A 20145-nucleotide genomic window follows, 5' to 3' on the forward strand; every position below is an offset into this window, starting at 1 on the left:
AAAAAAAATTAAAGCAAACTACAGCTGACATGAATGGGCTGCAGTTACATGAGCTACAGCCAGATATTCCGAGTTTTTTTAGTTGATTAAGATGGCAAGAACAAATGGAACAAGAAACTTTGAAGATATGAATATAAAAATGTGAGACTTAGGCATATGAAGAGTGAAAGTTTGGCTTGTACACAAGCACTAACCCCTGCAATATCCTTTGTTAACTATTCATTATCTTTTGGTGAGTAAATGTATGATTTCCTTCCAACCAGCAACAGAGTTGCATTAAAATGTCAAAGTGAAACAGTGATAGTAACCCATTTTACTTCCATAATCTGGTGGATTTCCGAGTGAAAGAGGATGTTCAATGAGGCAAAAAAGTAGGACGAAACTTGATTTTATCAGTCAGGAATTGATGAGATTATAAAAGTGGACGTTTCATACCAGATATAAAGTCAGATAGCTGGAGGAGAGGGGTTGGAAAAAAAAAAAAAAAAAAGGGGGGGTTTCTGACATCAGCCGAAAAGGAAAGTTGTTTCAGAATCAGAGCAAGTTATTAAATATCAATTAAAGATTACAAAGATTTTTTTTTTACTTGAAATAACGTGTACCAATGATTTGTGCACAATAAGACCTAAATCATATATACAGACAGTAAATGGGGCAATTTTGATTTACAGTAACATATGCACACAGAGTCAAATACTATTACCAAAAACCATCATGCAGAGTTAAAGGGATAGTTCACCCAAAAAATGAAAATTCTCTCATCATTTACTCACTCTCATGTCATCCCAGATGTGTATGACTTTCTTTCTTCAACAGAACACAAAGATTTTTAGAAGAATATCTCTGCTCTGCAGGTCCATACAATGCAAGTAAATGATGATCAGACCTTTGTAGCTCCAAAAATCACATAAAGGAAACATACAAAAGTAATCCAAAAGACTCCAGTGGTTAAATCATGGTTAGAACATGTTAAAACATGTTTTTTTAACTCTAAATCTCTACTTTCACTTTCACATCTGAAAGTCACATGTGGTGCCTGTTTAGTTTGTTTCACATCTGAATTTAAGAGTAAAAAGGACTTATAGTTCTTTTTCTCACCCACACCTATTATATCGCTTCTGAAGATATGGATTTAAACTGGAGACATGTGGATTACTTTTATGTTTCCTTTATATGATTTTTAGAGCTACAAAAGGTCTGACCTCCATTCACTTGCATTGTATGGACCTGCAGAGCTAAGATATTTTTCTAAAAATGTGTTCTGCTGAAGAAAGAAAGTCATACACATCTGGGATGGCATAAGGGTGAGTAAATGATAAAGAGAATTTTCATTTATGGGTGAACTATCCCTTTAATCCTAATTTAAAACATAGATCTTATTAGACAACATTAGAAATAACATTCAAAACTTGTTTTTTTAACCATGCCATCCATACTGAAGCAACAACTTAAGAATGTAGTCCTAATCCCTAAACTAAATCTGATCAAACCAGCTTCATCAGCACTGACATCTGGAATGTGCCGCAAACCCTTAGAGGTCAGACCATTACAGCTCTAATGCTGCAGTGAACAGGTAAGGAGGGGTTCATATGTGCATGTAAGAATGGGAGGGCTTAAGGGCACAGACAAGTGAACATTTCATCTGTATTGAAACACTGAACTATGACCTATTCCCTCTGGATAAACCCTTAGCAGATTCCTCTAAAGGCAAACCTGGTGCAGCTCCACCATTACAGAAGAAACCAGCTGAAGGAATAAGATCTTCACGAGGCACCTTAACTTGTATCCTGTAGAATAATTTTAAACCATTTTCATAAAGTTCCTTCATCAGTTGCCATTTCTAACTGCACCATCTTCAACTTTTTGTAGTCCATGTTGTAGGACCTCACACATTAACAAGATTTCATCCCCATTGAGATCTGTACCTCTCATGGAGTTTTTTGCAGGGTACTGTGGCGTTAACAAATCCCAGTACAAGAAGTTAACAAGAGTTACTGTATCTTCAAATGTTTGTGCCACTGAGATTGTTTACATGGACACCAGAAAGCCGTTTAATGAAAGAAATCTACTTAATCAGCATTTGTGTTTACATGCACTGTGTTAGCGGTTTACTCGTTACCACCATGTACAGTGCAGCCCGGTCAGTAAGCGACTTTCTCACAGCACGTAATTTCCCACTGAATCTTGGGTAAACAAAGAGCATGGCATCTGAGGAAGACTTTGCTATTTTTGTTCTCTGTTGCCTTGCTTTATTTCAAAACATTCTCTAGTAGTGGCTGTGTTTGTTTTTGTAACTTTTTAAATCACGCTTAATGCCGCATTGCGCTGCAATAGTAGGGCTTTCCTCTTACTAAAAACTGCTGAGGATTCCCCCAGCACATTTCAGCACAGAAGCGGATGCGAGGGACAGTAATCAATATTTTAAATTGGTGTGTTCTAGTTGATTGTGTGCATAGGTGTGTGGAATTTTCCCTTTCCCACTGTATTCCCCAGAAATATTGAATTCGTGCTATTTGACTTATTCATATGACGCAGCAATACATCCGGTGACATTAGTTTAGTTGGTCTTTTCCACACACGTACACTTTATAAACCTGAATAAAGTGCTGCGTATGCATTTACGTGACCACATAAGCCGTTATCTCCAGGAGAAACCTTTGTGTGTTAAACCGCTTTCTTTTAATCCCTTAAAGGGATAGTTCACCCAAAAATAAAAATTCTCCCATCATTTACTCACCCTCATGCCATCCGAGATGTGTATGACTTTCTTCAGCAGAACACAAAGGAATATTTTTAGAAGAATATCGCTGTAGGTCCTTACAATGCAAGTGAAATTTTATCAGACCTTTGTAACTCCAAAATTCACATAAAGGAAACATAGAAGTAGTCCATATGACTCCAGTGGTTAAATCTATATCTTCAGAAACGTTATAATAGGTGTGGGTGAGAAACAGATCAATATAAGTCCTTTGTTACCCTAAATCTCCACTTTCACTTTTACATCTGAAAGTCACATGTGGTGCCTGTTTAGTTTCACTTCCGCATCTGAAAGGGAAAGTTAATGTGTAGATTTAGTGTAAAAAAGGACTTTAATATTGTTTTGTTTCTTATCCACACCTACCATATTGCTTCTGAAGATATAGATTTAACAACTGGAGTCATATGGATTACTTTTATGTTTGCTTTATGGGATTTGGGAATACAAAGGTCTGATCACCATTCTCTTGCACTACATGGACCAACAGAGCTGAGATATTCTTCTAAAAATCTTCTTTGTGTTCTGCAGAAGAAAGAAAGTCATACACATCTGGGATGGCATGAGGGTGAGTAAATGAGAGTATTTTCATCTTTGGGTGAACTATCCCTTTAAGCGGTGTAAGAAAAATGGTGTCCACATTTACATTATTTACATGATTCATATTGGCGCTTTCTGCTTCCTTAATTGCATGTAAACAGGGTAATTAAAGCGGATGTGTTACTATTCAAGTAACTAGCTACAAAACATGTCATGTTTATTTAACTTGCTCAGCAAGATTCTCTTCAAACTGTTGCTTTGCTATGACAGTGGTTGACCAGAAAAGTAAACATGACCACAAAAGACAGTGTTCGAGAAGATAGCGCCCCTTGCGGCAATGCTGAGAATGCACCGTATACTTGCGTTGTGTTACGAATAGCATTCTAACATTTCGAAACACAACGCTACGTGAAATCAAACTTGCATTGCTGAAAGTGTTTGCGTTCACATACTTGTGTAGAGAAAAGAGGATTTAGCATGATTCGCAACAGCGTTGCTGAATTAGTTTAAATCTATTAAGCGTCAGCTTCATAGCTGCGCTTCCGTCAAATGTTACAACGCACTTCAAACAATATTAACTTTTACCCCATTGGCACTGACATTTCAAAGCATTAGCCAATGATTACCAGGCAGTTAAGAAGCCTTCTCATTCGATGTAGGCGCTAAAATCAAGACAAGATTTTCTTTGCAGTGCTTTGCATGTGGTGAACAATGCAGCACTTGATGTTAGTGCTGAGAGGTGCGTTGACGCCCCAACGCAAGTCATGTGGAAGCCCCTTAAGATCCATAAAACCCACTTGATGAAAACATGGCGATAAAAGTGCAATTAAACACATGAAACATTTATGTTTTCAGTAATTATGGTTGGAGTGTGGGAAGTTGTTTTGTAACTGGTGAATCTGTGCAGTTATACCTCTTGTTGGTGGGTGTGATCCTGCCTCCTTTGCGCTCTGGGCTAGATGGTGGTTCTGGTGAATATGGCCCAGGGGAAAGAGAGGCTGGGCTGGAGATGGTGTACTCTCTGTAGTTTTGGTTCTCATCTCGACTCACCTGAACAGCCTCCTGTGTAAACAGAGGCAAAGCCACATCAATAGCAGTTCTTTGAGTCTCAAGGTTAGTTTAACCCAAAGTGCAGCTGAGAGCCCAAACGTTTGTCTCAATTGGAAAGTTTTGCTCGAAGAAACCTTGCATCTAAAAGTTAAGTCTTGGCAGATCAACACCTAAGTGATCAACATGGATATGCACCTTGGGTCTCTGGTCTTTTCTTGTGTAATGCAACAAAACCTGAAAAAATCCAATCAAGTGCAATACACTGAAAGCAGCCAAAATGTATTTTAAAAGATCTCACATGGTCGAAAGGAAGGACTAAGAGACCTTTGGGGTTCACAGTCCTTCTGAATTACAGTATCTGTTACAACAGAGACCCATCGGCAGTACCTCTATTGCATAAAAGACAGGAACCTTGTCTGATTTATAACATTCTCGGGTTCCTTTCACATGTCACAGACATGCAGAATTACTGCCGTATAGCCAGAAATAAAAAAGAGGGAAATATACTTGAATGTCTCATTTCAGCTTAAAAAAAAGATAAATCTTTGATAAGCAGATAGTGGTTCATCTTCTATTAATGGAAACCATACATGCTCTAACACTCCAAATCTAAGAAGAGAACCAAACACTAACCACTGGGCCAGGAACTATCTTGTAGAGAAATGGTGAAATGTCACTGACAACAAGACTGAGAATAAGCCTTTGAGGGATAGCCAAGCAATTTTTTGCTGGATAAGAGGTATGGAACTTCTCAAATGTGTCACTTGGGGCAAAGAACCACAGGATTTTACTCCACAACACCAGTCATTCAGCTTTTCAAAAGACCTCATAATTCTTCAAGTACAGACAGTAAGAATGCACATTTGAACACTATAGAATTATCTATACCGGGGTGTCAAACTCGGTTCCTGGAGGGCCACAGTCCAGCAGAGTTTAGCTCCAACCTTAATTAAACACACCTGAAGCAGCTAATCAAGGTCGTCAGGAGTGCTTGAAGATTACAAGGAGGCATTTTAGAGCAGGGCTGGAACTAAACTCTGCAGGGCTGCAGCCCTCCAGGAACTGAGTTTGACACCCCTGATCTATACGGTCATGGAAAACAAGGTTATAAAATGTGCTAACATGTATCTGCTTTTATCCCATTTTTCCTTGTCTTTCTGTCTTAAGTCTGGCCTAGTATTTAGCACACATTCCAAACCATTGAACCATGGTGTTCATGCGGGCAATGAGAGTTCAAGTATGGCTTGTGTCATTTCCTAAACCTGTTCCTCTGTCTTCTCCCCTACATTTCTTGAAATGTCTTCGGAAGAGAGTGTACTTGAAAACCAGTCGGTGAGACAGTTAATGTTTTGTTCCGCATAAGTGCTATTTCCTTCAGAATTTCCAAACATCTAACAGTTTATATTTGTTGCTTCAATGAACACTGACCTGGAAGCGGCCAACCAATTGCTCCGGGGAGGTAATTCCATTTGTCTGACCAGGAGTGGGAGGAGCAGGCCTGTGTGGAGAGAAGTAAAACATGAGTATGTTTATACTGTTTAAAGTACGTAAATGTTTGTGAGTTTGTTGCTGTAAAACTGGGAAATTGTGGACCATAAAAAACACTACCTACATTGTGCACATGTAGGCTTCAGTCTTTGTATTAGACACACCGGTCTAGTGCCATCCGCTGTATATTTTGCATTGGGTAGTCAGAAGTTTTACTAGGGCATCTTGTATGCTGAAGACCACCTTTAATTTCAATATTAACATTTATAAGTCATGTTAGAGTGTAACGTCAGCTAGAAGGTGTTTTTTTTTTTTTTTTTGTGAACATCCACATCTCTTTTCCCCTTTTGTGTACGTGTTGGTATTATCATGTATTGTAAATATTGCATAAATCTAAGCATTATTTTCATATTTCTTCCTAATCCTTACTTTGCACTTTGTATCTAATAAAGTACTTAATTTTGCAACAATTACTGTGTTGGTTGACAGTTTGCCTGTGCAAATAAAATAATTTCTAATATTAATATACAGTATGAATTTCAATTATACTCTCTACATACGCTTAAGACAAAAAAAAAAAAAAAAAAAAAAAAAAAAGTAAAACGCTGGCACACTGCTAACGTTCCAGTTAATGACAACGTTTCGACCCTAAATGAATCTTTGTAAGGTCAAACAAGCTTGTTTGTCATGACGAAGACCCATTTAGGGTCGAAACGTTGCATGTTTGACCTGACAACGTCCCATTCAGGGTCAAAACATTAGCAGTGTGCCAGCGTTTTTCTTATTTTTCTATGAATATTATTTTTTAGCTGGGCACCTGCATCTATTTAGATGTACATATACTACCCACAGTTTAATAAGCAAGATATTAGACAAATGTAATTTCACAGTGGGCGGGGCTAACCAGCCAAACTTTTTGGCTGGTTATGACAAATATTCAGATTATCATGTAAGGGAAAGCTTTTATCAATTGTCACTTTGTGTTGCGTCTGGTTAGGATCTAAAAAAAAATCTGTAACTTAAAAGCACAGTTATTGTTTGGGATGATTCAGGTCTAAATTTGGCTTGTTGGGATTGCTAGATACATTTCATAATAACTTGGCATAAACTTTGGATATCTACTGGAATAATTAGTCTGCAAACAAGCAGGTTTGAGAAGCCAGATATGTTACTCCGATAACGTAACTGGATATACCAACCTGGCCTCATAGAATGAACGTTACCATAACAAAATTTTTGCAAACTGAGTTTTACGTGCAAAATCTTCGCAGTTTCCTGGTGAAATGAACACTAGAGGTGCCACAACAACTGTGGGTTTTATTCACTTTCACACAAATCATGACTACAATGGCTGATTATGACTTTATTAACACTTATTTTTCACTCTTTCAATCACACACTGCTATGTTATCAAAACATTACTTGAAAAAAACATACATTTTAACGCTTGTATTACAGACCCAGCTACATTTACACACTTGCCAAACATGCAAGCTGACACGTGAGATGAAAGTATCACAGAAGCGTCATGAAATGATGTGGTTGCTGCAGAAAATGTGCCTTTCATGTCGCATTTGCTTTTAAAACACTGTCGGTTAGGTTTAGGTGTTGGTTAAGGGTAAGGATGTCTGTTATGTTAACCTTGCATTTCCTTTTAGAACACTATTGGTTAGGTTCAGGCTAAAGTTTTAGGTTAGGGAGGTACTATTTACACATTAAAAACACATTAAAACCTAAAATATACCTTTAAAACCCTGTCTGATTACAGCATAATTTCTCGTTTTTGGCGCCCCCCGCTGGACATTTCACTGGGAAACTGCAGCCAAATGTGGAACACAGCATGTAATTTTGGTTCTGCAAAAATGTGGCCATATTCCTGTAAAAGTCATGAGATCAGACTGGGATAAACTTAAAGCTTCCTTCAAAGAATGGAAAATGCCAGGTCAACGCCAAGTTATCGCAAAACTTTTCTGGCTACCAAGTCATATTCAAACAGGACCCTGGACTAGAAGCGGCTTTATCTGAACAACTTGGAAGTCAAAACACTTCAAATGGTCAAGAATGATTGACATAAAATAGTGAGCCAGGGTAGAATAATCTCAATACTGCCTTTCTTTAGGAATTGAGGGTATCCACAAATTTAGAATGGATAGTTTTAAATTTAACAAAATGCAGAAAGCCCCAGGAGCATGAACATTAATAAATCTGACAGAGGAAAAGACAACTCACCAGCAGAACTCCTGACCAGGAAGCACCATATGTTGGAAAATGTTTATTTATCTTAAAATTAATCACTGGCTTATGTACATTACAGAAAGCTCTTTCTTGCCTCATGATGAGTGCTGCCAAACAAGGGACTGATTCAGAGCTGGAGTTCTACGTCTTTAGGTAATATTGGCATCTTAGTCGAACCCAAGATGGGGTGGAGGGACAGAAAGAGACTAAAGATCTGTTTGGGGCACTAGTTACATTATAAGAGACGAAATCATGTATTTTTTGTTTCTGTAGCATCAAATGTTTAGTGAAATGAAATTCTTCTAGCTTTGCTTCACTGTAGATGTTTGACATTACTGCAAGTTCTCCTGAAGCACAGACTTCATTAAGACCACTTTAAACAGTCACAGAGTTGATGCAAGCGTGAGGAATCAAAGGCTCTTTCCAAATCAGCCCTTTTTTACTGCTATTAATAAGAACTTTTACTGAGAGGCTTCTGAAGGTGAGCATCCAGCACTCTTCTGTCGTTGCCAGTAAAAACAAGAGCAGGACTACCCTGTCAGACACATTCATTTAAATCTCTCTACCTCTTGCTTTTTACGCTTGCAATTGTTTTATTTTTCTTAATTTAAGTCAATCTATTGCATCTTAATATGTCATACTTTGATTTATAGTTTCCTCTTGCACAAAATAATTTCCACTTCACCCACCCAGGCTCAAAGTGGATGAGATCTGAAGTTGAGCTTTGGGTGCCTCTACATTAAATGTAGAAACAGCATCTCTATAGAGCCAGACAGCAATCCAAACACAACAGAACACAACACCAGCTCTGCAGAACAGCCACTAGACTTGAGCAGCATCTTAAGCCCATGCCTTTATTAAAGCTGAAGTGTGTAATTTTTTTTCAGCGTAACAATACTCTCCTATCCCAGCTTAATATGCAAGAAAACTATAAGTAAGACATTTGTGGTTATTTTCGCAAACTGTAAACACTGTGTCTCTGTGATCTCCTTTGTTTTGAGTGACCCGTCCATCACAACAACATTGACTCAACCAATGGTATTCAAATGGCGTATTCAGAAGGCTGTTTAAAAACTGTTTATTTTTGCAATTCCATTTAGTGGCGCAAATGACATACTTCCGCTTTAATAGCACATCACAGTATAAAGGTTGAGCTTTAAAAAGGACAATATCTTAATATAGCTTTTTTCCCCTGTCAAACCTGAAATGTAAAAAATAATAATGATTATAAATGTCCAAAATCATTCAAGGAACTATTTCTAGAGCACATTTAGTTGCTATTTAAGTTCTCAATAGACAGAGATTTGACGATGTAATCCTTCTTTTGATAAATTCAAGTGCTCAAATGAACTTTGACATGTTTAATTTAATAACCTTCTTACACTGGCACTGTCTGTCCTGGATATTGTAGGTTAGAGGACAAATGCATGGATGAGCAATACAAATGACTTGTATGTCAATTGGTGATGTTTTCACTAATCTGCCCCATGTGTATTTATTTAATGATCTTACACTACAGCAAAAACTGAAAACTTCACTTTTAACCAAAGAACATGATTGAAAACCAACACATAAAAGGTAACTTCCATAGAGCATGCACAACCTGAGGTCAAACTTGAGGTCAGTCTTATCTTTGTTAACCTTTGACTTGTGACTCCTCGCAGTTCCCGTTACAATGTCCCGTTTGGACAGACAGAGACAGACAGGCAAGTTGAGAACATTTTGTCTTAACATGACAAGGGATCTCTGGCAAGTAAAAATGAACAGTTTCCCATCAGCTTTCAAACCCTCAGTGTGAAAGTGGAATTTTGGCATGAGTGCTGTCATAATTTAGAGCGTGACAGCCAGGAATGTGTGGAGAGGAAGTTATACAAGGAAACTTCAATAGTGTTAGAGATTTATCATGGTAGTAAAGTTTAGGGTGTATGAACCCCCGTGCAAAATTCAAAAACACAAACTAGGGCTCTTAAAATTATCACATTAATTTAGGAGATTGATTAAACAAATGTAACGTTGTTAAACACAAAATTAATGCTTTCACCTAATGTGACATCACAACAGTTTTATTCTGTTCTAATTTACTTGTCAGAACCTTTTCAAGAGCACCACCACATTTGGCAGTGTTCAATACACACAGACGTTCACACATAATCGTGTAGCAAGGATCTTATTTACCTTACTGTAAATTATAAAAAATTACTTCTTAACGGCTAATCTAAATAAAAGCTGGGCTGCCCATTTGTCCAAACAATGGAAGATGTAGGAGTGTTTGGGAAACCCGTTTATTTTTTGTTTATAATTATTTGCATCCTCTTCCACATCACAAGATGATTTATGGAGTAACTTGTTATCATGTGTTTTGTAGTAAGGTGTTGCATCAAGGATGTCAGTGCGCTGCATGCACTGCAGCATTCCAACCATATTTCATCTCTCTCGAGATGAGATCACCACCACACAGTGCCTGTGTGAGAACATGAGTGAAAGACAAAAAGAGATGGAGAAAGAGAAAGGGAGAGAAGAAACAATAAAACAACATGAGGCGAACATCAAAGGCTCTTCAGCAGCAGGAGAGTTCTCAAAGGGGTCATTAATACTCAACTTTGAAACGCAAACTTGTTTAAGACAAAAGAGAAGCTTCTAAGACCTCCCGACTAATGCAGAAGTTACTGTATATTGCTGATAAATAAGACATTGATGTAGTTTTTCAATCACTGATGGCAGCACTGTTTTGATATTCCTTCAATATTTTTGTAACTAAGTATTAAACTTCTGCATTAATTCAACCTAAACCTCTCACTTTACAGACTACATTCAAAATGTATACAATATTCCAGCTTTAGATAAACTATTTTTGTTTTTTTAAACCTCAAACATCTTAAGCACTTAATTTTAAAAAGTTGCCTTACACAGATCGAATGTTCAGCATTCAAAATTTAACCAACAGTGACAATGTCAATACTATAGGTGTTTTTGAATGCTAGGAATCAGGGTAGTTTCAGACCATTCTGGCACCCTAGGCGAGATCCCTATTGCTGCCCCCGTTGAGGGGTGTTTGGGGTGCGTTGCAGCCTCCTCTTTGGCGCCTCCCCAGCAGGTGGCGCCCTAGGCGACCGCCTAGTATCGACTATGCCTAGAAACGGCCCTGCTAGGAATGCAGAGAACAGACTTGTGTTTTTGTGAAGCCCAGTCTTGCTTAGCTACCTTGAAAGAACGAACTCGGAAAGATATGAGGACGTAGAACGCATCCATTGTGAGCTTCGAGATGTGCTGCGATCTTCCTGTTGCACAACTGTCCGTCCTAGACATTTGTAGCCTGTGAGAGAACTACTGGCATTATCGCACCAGTGAGTTTTTGCAGGAAATATTAAAAGAATAATGTCTGCAAACACTCGTTTCCTGCATGTGTTTATTACTTTATTAAAATGACCATGTTTACATGAATACCAGAAAGCTGTTTATTGCGAGAAAGCTGCTTAAGGCTCGAAATCGATGTATGCGTTTACATGAGCTGTGCTCGTTCAGTCAGCAGCTTTCTCCACAGCAATGAAATTTCCCTGCGACACTTGTGTTAATAAAAAACATGGCATCTGATGAAGACTTCGCTATTTTAATCTCTGTTGCTGTGTTTGTTTCCTTCACTTTCTATCGTGACCTGCAGCGGAATTGTGCTGCAATACTGGGGTTTCCATCTTGTGTAAAACTCTGTGATTCCCCCAGTGTACTTGAGCGCATATACGTGAACGTGAGAGACAGTCGATATTTTATGCTGGCGTATATAATAGTTCATAAAGTGTATGTACTTTTCCCACTGGACAATCCAGTCTGTTCACGCACATGCGCACTCCTCAAAAACCCGGAATAACGCCACTTATGCATTTACACGACCACAATAAGCCGCATTCTCTGGGAGAAACCCAGGTGTGTTAAACCGCTTTCTCTTAATCCATTAAACGGCATCAGGAAATCAGCGTTCTTTTTTACATGACGTTTCAGAAAATCCTGAGAAATAAGGTTTTCTTAAAGGAATATTCTGGGTTCAATACAAGTTAAGCTCAGTCGACAGCTTTTGTGGCATAATATTAATTACCACAATAAATTATTTTCACTCGTCCCTGGGTTACAGTGAGGCGCTTACAATGAAAGAAATTGGGGACAATCCGTAAACTTTAAAATTTTCACCGTATCAAAGTATAGCCACAAGACAAACAATATGCGTGTTAACATGATTTTAGTGTGATAAAATCACTTACTAACCTTTTCTGTACAAAGTTATAGCCAATTTTATATCTTTGTTGCCATGATGTAATGTCAAAGAAACACTAAAACCCTAAAATGACTGTAACAATTACAATTTAAACAACTTTACAGCTCAAATAATACATGAGTTTTAACAGAAAAATTACTAAGTTCTTTTATAAACTTATAAGCTTCACATTTCTGCCTTTAAACCTTCTAAAAATGGGCGCGGCTCCATTCACTTCCATTGTAAGAGCCTCACTGTAACCTCACTGTTTTATTTTTTAAAAGAAAAGGACAAATGAATTCCAAATGAATTTTTATAATACTGCATACTACATTTCATTTGTGCAGAATGAAAGCCTTAAATCTGACCTTTGATGACCTAAAACTTTGATGCTATTGTTTTGTTGCTTTACAAGCACTGGTATATCCTTCAAATTATCATCTTGCAAATTTTACTAGGAAAACTGACAAATTCTGGAGCAGAGCCTTAACGGTTTTCAAAGTGACTTGCATGGGTCTGTGGCAATGCAATACGTAATTTACATGTATGCACTGGTTTAGGTAGGTATGCAGATAAACTGGCTGGCTGCCATTAATCTGTGTTAAAGAAAACACTAGTTTGTAAGAGTTTAGAAGCAGCTTTCATGCCACTATTTCGTCATATTCCAAACAGAGTTATAGACACAAGTACAGAAAAGTATACTTGTGGATAGTTTGTACTGCAAACTGAAGGGGTAGCTGTAGACAGCAGGGTACTTACATAACTCTAGACCAATATGAACTCGGTTTAAGCTGGAAGAGGGCAGACACACACCCTCTTCCTCCAATACTGTGGGCTACAGGACACACACACACGCACGCACACACACACACACAGCTAGAGAGTGCCATTGTCGGAGCAGTGTTGTTTCTGGCCTGGTCAGAGACATGAGGTCAGAAGAGAAAAATGTCCTCACATGGACATGGGAGTGAGTGTGTATGTGTGTAAGAGTGTATGCGTGCTTGTGTTTTCCATTCTGTGCACCACACTGAAAAAGTAAAATTTGTGTGCTACATTTAAAATGCCATTTAAATTCCTATTCAACTCCAGAATTTGAAGTGAAGAACAGAGAATTAATCTTTTTATGAAATTCATATAATTGCTGTATATACAGTGCATTCATAAAGTATTCAGATATTTTTTTATGCTAAACTGCTTTAAATTATTTATTTTTTCACATCAATCTACCCCATAATGACAAAGCAAAAACCAGATTTTTAATAACTTTGCAAATGTATTAAAAAGAAAAAAAAACGGACATTTCACATTGACATAAGTATTCAGACCCTTTGCTATGACACTTGAAATTTAGCTCAGGTGCATCCCATTTCTCTGGATCATCTTTGAGGGCTGCGTCCGAAACCAAAGGTAGCGGTCTTGTTGCCTCGCTGCCCTATCAGTCAATGACTCAATAGACAGCGTTTGCGTACGAAGGTACCTCCAGAAAGTGGTTTTGGACAGGCTACTGAGGCAGCATAACGTCACATCGTTGCTATAATACCAGCAACTGATTATTGCTATCTGGTCCTCACTAAAGGTAACGCGTCTACTTCATTCATCCAACCGAACCACAATGGTCTTATAATCTAGAACAAAATCAAGAGAGTTTTGGCAAAAACCAAGTGGATTTTTCATAACTACAATACTAATTTCTCACTAGAAATGGAATCAAAAGTTGGAAAAAGTGGGAAAAAACCAAATGTACATTTATTCACAAACTGGCTATCAACTGCCTCTTCGGCAGCCATTTGATTTTCTTCAGCTCAACTGCCATGGATCCACGTGCACAGTATTGTGGGATATCATAGGCAGCGAAGGATACATCTATGCTGTAAAATTCAAAAATCGATCAAATGAAGGCATCTCAGTAGACAGGATGTGACAAAAACATTGGATTCGGACGTGCCTTGATCCCTTCCTACCTCTTTATACAGCCTCCGGAGGCAGCATTTTCCTGGTTTCGGATGCAGCCGAGATGTTTCTACACATTGATTGGAGTCCACCTGCGGCAAATTCCATGATTGGACATGATTTGGAAATGCACACACCTGTCTATATAAGGTCTCACAGCTGAAAATGCATATCAGAGCAAAAAACAACCCATGAGGTCAAAGGAACTGCCTGCAGAGCTCAGAGACAGGATTGTGTTGCGGCACAGATCTGAGGAAGGCTACACATTTTTTTAGCTGCACTGAAGGTTCCCAAGAGCACAGTGGCCTCCATAATTCTTAAATGGAAGAAGTTTGGAACAACATGGACTCTTCCTAGAGCTGGCTCTGGAACTGTCTCAATCTGTCTCAAACTGAGCAATCTGGGGAGAAGGGCCTTGGTAAGAGAGGTGACCAAGAACCCGATGGTCACTCTGGTTGAGCTCCAGAGATCATGTGTGGAGATGGGAGAAACTTGCAGAAGGACAACCATCACTGCAACACTCTGCCGATCTGGGCTTTATGGCAGAGTGGCTAGACAGAAGCCTCTCCTTAATGCAAGACACATAAAAGCACCTAAAGGACTCTCAGACTGTGAGAAACAAGATTCTCTGATCTGATAATACGTAGATTTAACTGTTTTGCCTCAATTCCAAGTGTCATGTCAGGAGGAAACCAGGCACTGCTCATCACCTGTGCAATACCATCCCAACGGTGAAGCATGGTGGCGGTAGCATCATGCTGTGGGGGTGTTTTTCAGCGGCAGGGACTGGGGGACTGGTCAGGGTTGAAGGAAAGCTAAACGCAGCAAAAATACAGAGATATCCTTAAATGAAAACCTAGTCCAGAGCGCTCAGGACCTCAGACTGGGCCGAAGGTTCACCTTCCAACAGGACAATGACCCTAAGCACACAGACAAGACAACGCAAGAGTGGCTTAGGGACAACTCTGTGAATGTCCTTGAGTGGCCAAGCCAGAGCCTGGACTTGAACACAATCGAACATCTCTGGAGAGACTTGAAAATGGCTGTCCACCGACGGTCCCCATCCAACCTGGCAGAGCTTGAGGGGATCTGCAGAGAAGACTGGCAGAAAATCCCCAAATCCATGTGTGCAAAGCTTGTCGCATCATACCCAAAAAGACTTGAGGCTGTAATCGCTGCTAAAGGTGCTTCAACAAAGTACTGAATTAAGGGTCTGAATACTTATGTCAATGTGATATTTCAGTTTTTTTTCTTTCTAATAATTTGCAAAGCTATCAAAAATCTGTTTTTGCTTTGTCATTATGGGGTATGGAGTGTAGAGTGTAGTGTTAAATCTCTTAAGACATAACGCTCCATCACACTGCAAGTACAATTTTCACTAAACTAATTATCCATTGGGAACTGGGTTTAATGAGTGTGCCGAGTGCGATGCTTGTGTGTTTGTGAATGTGTTTGTGTACCTTTCAACAAGAAGTTGCAGTTGTGTCGTGCAGCTCTTGATTTTGTTTTGTGCCTCTACATTCAGCATATCACCGGTATTCTGTCCATTGATCTCCATGATGATGTCTCCAGGCTGAAGACAGGCCATCTCTGCCTTACTGCCAGTGTTCACCTGAGACAAAAACATTAAGCAATCAGAACTCTGAACCCATTAAAAAGGATATTTCACCCAAAAATTCTCAATTTATTCACCCTCATGCCATTCCAGATGTATGACTTTCTTCTGCTGAACACAAATGAAATATTTCAGCTCTGTAGGTCCATACAATGCAAGTGAATTATGGACAGAACTTTGAAGCTCCAAAAACACATAAAGGCAGCACAAAAGTAATCCATAGAACACCAGTGGTTAAATTCATGTCTTCAGAAGCAATAAAATATGTGTGGGTAAGATCAATATTTAAGTTCTTTTTAATTATAAACTCTCCTCTATGCCCAGTAGGGGCGATATGCATGAAGAATGCAAATCGCCAAAAACAAAAGAAGAAGAAGAAAAGTGAAATTGGGATTTATAGAAAAAAAAGGACTCAAATTTTGATCTGTTTTTCACCCAGATATATTATTTATTCTAAAGACATGGATTTAACCACTAGAGTTTTATGGATTCTATGCAGCCTTTATGTGCTTTTTGGAGCTTCAAAGTTCTGGCCACAATTCACTTGCATTGTGTGGACCTACAGAGCTGAAATATCCCTCTAAAAATATTCACTTGTGTTCTGCAGAAGAAAGAAAGACATACACATCTGGGACATCATGAGGGTGAGTAAATGAAGAGAGGATTTTCAGTTTTGGGTGAACCATCCCTTTAACTGTTCAAAAATAAACTGTGGGAGTCTGAGACACAATAAGAACAAAACCATTAAATCAGAGATGAGGCTTCTATGTAAAGATGTTCTCTGATAAATGAAAGAATATTCGATTAGTTCAAATGGATAGTTCAAATGGGTTTACACCCTAAAAGTGATTTTTATCTTTACAGGTCATCAGAGGTTGCTGATGCTGACCAAAAATGGGATGTACTAATCTGTTTTCTTGCCGCTAAAAATCGGACTACCATTGGTAAACGCTGCATGGCATCCCTGCTCACTTCAAGATACAAGCACTTTGCACATCTCGTGTCACCAAACACCCACATCACCAGCAGTCGCTGTTGTTTATGTAGCCTCACATCAACAACATCGAAAATGAATGACTTCCGGTGGCTTTGTTGCTGCAAATCATTGTCAGTGTTAATGTCCCTTTAGAATTGTGGATCACTCTGAGTTTGACAGAGATTACGGTTACATCCATAATATTTGGACATTCTGAAACAATTTACCAAAAAAAAAAAAAAAAAACAACAACAACATCTAAATGTTCGAGTGAACTCTATTAAATAGCATAATAGACTACTTGGTGAATTTTACTTCACATTCTGTGCAAACATTAGTAGTTGGGTTTCCATCCACGTATTTTTGTGTGCATTTTGGGATATTTCATAAAAACTCATGGATGGAAACATCTAGATGTAAATAAAATCTCCAAAATGAACATAAAAAACGTAAACGCTCACTTGAGGTGGATACACTTTTTATTCTATAAGAAGAAATGCGCATAAACTATGAAGGAAACACATACCAAATAAACTCTTATTGAATTGATAAGGAATACAAGATGTGTGTCTAAAATCATGTGACTCAGTAACGCTGTAATAACTGGACTAACTAGCGGACCAATCATTGCATCTTAAATGTTGCCCTGGTTAACTTAAAATAACAGTCTTTAGAAAATCCAAAGCCCGCACAGAGTTTGCAGAGCAAATAAGTTGTATACAAACTTGAACTGTGCCGAAGAGCGTGTTTATTGAAACTTGAATAATATCTTATAGATCTGCATGGCAAAGTCATAAGGATGGAAGAACACACACAGAGCTCTGAAAACTGTGAGACGCACTGTCGCTCCCAGACAGGAGACAAGTTCTTTAGCATGTTTTGTCTGTGTGCTCTAAACCGCAAGTATTTTATTAATAAAGGAGTCACAGTGGCTACAATTCCTCCGAAAGTGATGATTATGTTCTTTTGAATTTGGATGGAAACATAGCTAGTCTTTTGCATTCAAGCTAGATGCAGTTTTGCCCTATCCAGATGACAGTAACAGGAAGCTGAGATAATTGATTTACATGATGTATTGAGTTTACTGATGTCCAAAGAAAAAATAATGATGATCGTCACTGTTACGAATATTTTGTCCACCGAGGCAGTAGAAACTTTATTTAATATATCTATTAAAACCACAACCTCTTCATTAGATGTGTTTTGTCTTTCTGCAGCAGCCACTTTGATTTTGGATAGTTTAAAAACAATAATGAGTCCTTAACGGGAGTGAAGATCAAGGATCAAGAGCCTGCTGAATGGTGGAATGTAATGAGAAGCAGACACATCTTAAAACCAAACTGACTAGACCTGCATTTCGAGGACCTGAGTAAAGCTTAGATTCCCCTCAAGACCATTACGTGGTAAAGAGGAAACCAACACTAGAACCCAACTCAAAACAACCAAACAAGGAATGCAGGGCACTACAGACTGCCAAACAGTTTTTTGTTGTTGTAAGCTGAAAGCGGAGGGGCAGATGTGCCATGTCTGTGGACCTGCTCTAGGAGCAATTAACCGTTGCCGCAGAGACACACAATGAAGCGTGTCTCATGCAATCGGAGCGTGCTTCACTTCACAAAGTAAGAGAATGTCCATTCCCTGTGTAAATGATAGAGGAGGGAGAGTGGAATAAAAAAAAAGAAGGGTGAGAGCATACATACCCCCAGTATGTGATTTCACATAAACTTTTTATAGAAATTTCTAACCTATTAAAAAAAGAATGTCTAAATAGGTATAAACCCTTATATCGGACAAATAATACTGATGCTAAAGGAAAGTGTCCAAGCAACCCAATGCTATGAATAACACCCGAGGCAGACACCACTTTGGTTTGTGAGCATCTACTGTATTCGGCAACAAGGATAACATCCACTCTTGATTACTTGCATCGAACTTTAATAGTTTCTGAAACGCTGATTTAAAACCTTCCTAGTGTCATGCAGAAAAACTGCTGTGTATGTTCTTTTTAAGACCCCCCAAACTTTTTATTTTGACTTCCTTTGAGTGTTCAAGCCATGAAACATCCCCATATTTCACACTCTGCATGGGCCTCATATATGACATGTAAAAATGTACATAAAAATACTTGAACTACTCAGGAAAGGGTGTCCTGAGAAAGGCAATGAAAGGAGAGATTGAGGGGGACACAAGACTTGTGCCCATGCCAACCTCCTGCCACTTCAGTCTGACCCTGTTTCACCATGAGGCCCTTTGGAGCCCTCTTCAAAAAAACAAAGCACTGAATCAAACCATTCTTTTCTCTTCTGAGTTCTTTACGACAGTGTTTCTCAACTGGTTGGTTGGGAACTAAAATGGGTTGCAAGTCTGTTCTCAACAATGCAAATAAATTGCAGCTACTGGTATTAACCAAATCATCCACTGTTAGGATAGTAAAACAAAAATGCTTATCGATGTTTAAAAGGGAGGAAAACCGCTTCCCATTTCCATTGACGTCAAAGGCCTGTGCACCCAGTCAAACTATGTTTACTTTAAACAACTGGCACAGTGTTGGATTGCCACTTGATATAAAAATATAAAATCTGAGTAATCAAGAAAAACCTGTGGTAAATGACTCATTCTCGTTTTCCTCACTTATTTAGGGTGTTGCACAGGCCTACAAGAAAGAGCTGGTATTGGGGAAGTTATCAAACAGTTTAAGGGGAAAATTGGCTCTTAACTGCACATCTGAAACAATGTGGTGATGGCATACAATAAGGTCAATGAGAGCCACAAATATTGAGAGCATTTATGTCTTTAAGTGGTTAAGTTTTAAAACCCAGTGGCTTTTAAATTATGATTATAATCCAGATGTGACGTATGACCTGAATGGAAAGGTCCATTTACTGTCTTTAATCAGAAACTGGAGTGCGATTCACGGTCTTGACATGGAATGAGAATTTTTTTGTAGTTGAGCGGGACTGTTTTTGTTCCTTCTCAGAAAAGAAAAAAGGAATTACTTTTTGCCACATTAAAAACAAAAATAAATGTGTTCCAGACTAGGTGGCAGAAGTTTAAAAGACTCAACAGACCATTTAAATATTCACTCACAAATGCCAGTGTTGAAGTTTTGCTCATATGTAGCCGGTGGGTTGCAAATAACACGGATACAAAAATATCTTTTGGTGTTTTATTCTGATGGCATTTTTATTTTTTATTTATTTATTTATTTATTTATTTTTAAGAACAGAGGTCGACAGAGTTGTGTTGTATTTAAGAAAAAAAAAATACGAATGAAAAACGGTAAAATGAAGTAC

The 20145-nt window shown here is 38.4% G+C and overlaps 1 protein-coding gene across 2 annotated transcripts in view; it reads right to left on the reverse strand.

Annotated features, from left to right (window-relative positions):
* Nucleotides 1-20145, reverse strand: part of LOC127424313 (PDZ and LIM domain protein 2-like) — a 129622-nt gene that overhangs the window by 63501 nt on the left and 45976 nt on the right. For both annotated transcript variants that reach the window (XM_051669382.1, XM_051669381.1), the window contains exons 3-5: nt 15722-15873; nt 5774-5843; nt 4209-4357 (exon numbers count right to left, since the gene is read on the reverse strand). In XM_051669382.1, the coding sequence (XP_051525342.1) occupies nt 4209-4357; nt 5774-5843; nt 15722-15873 (371 nt within the window). The remainder of the gene's footprint in view (nt 1-4208; nt 4358-5773; nt 5844-15721; nt 15874-20145) is intronic.

This window comes from Myxocyprinus asiaticus, chromosome 33 (genome assembly GCF_019703515.2).
Source record: "Myxocyprinus asiaticus isolate MX2 ecotype Aquarium Trade chromosome 33, UBuf_Myxa_2, whole genome shotgun sequence".
NCBI lineage: Eukaryota > Metazoa > Chordata > Actinopteri > Cypriniformes > Catostomidae > Myxocyprinus > Myxocyprinus asiaticus.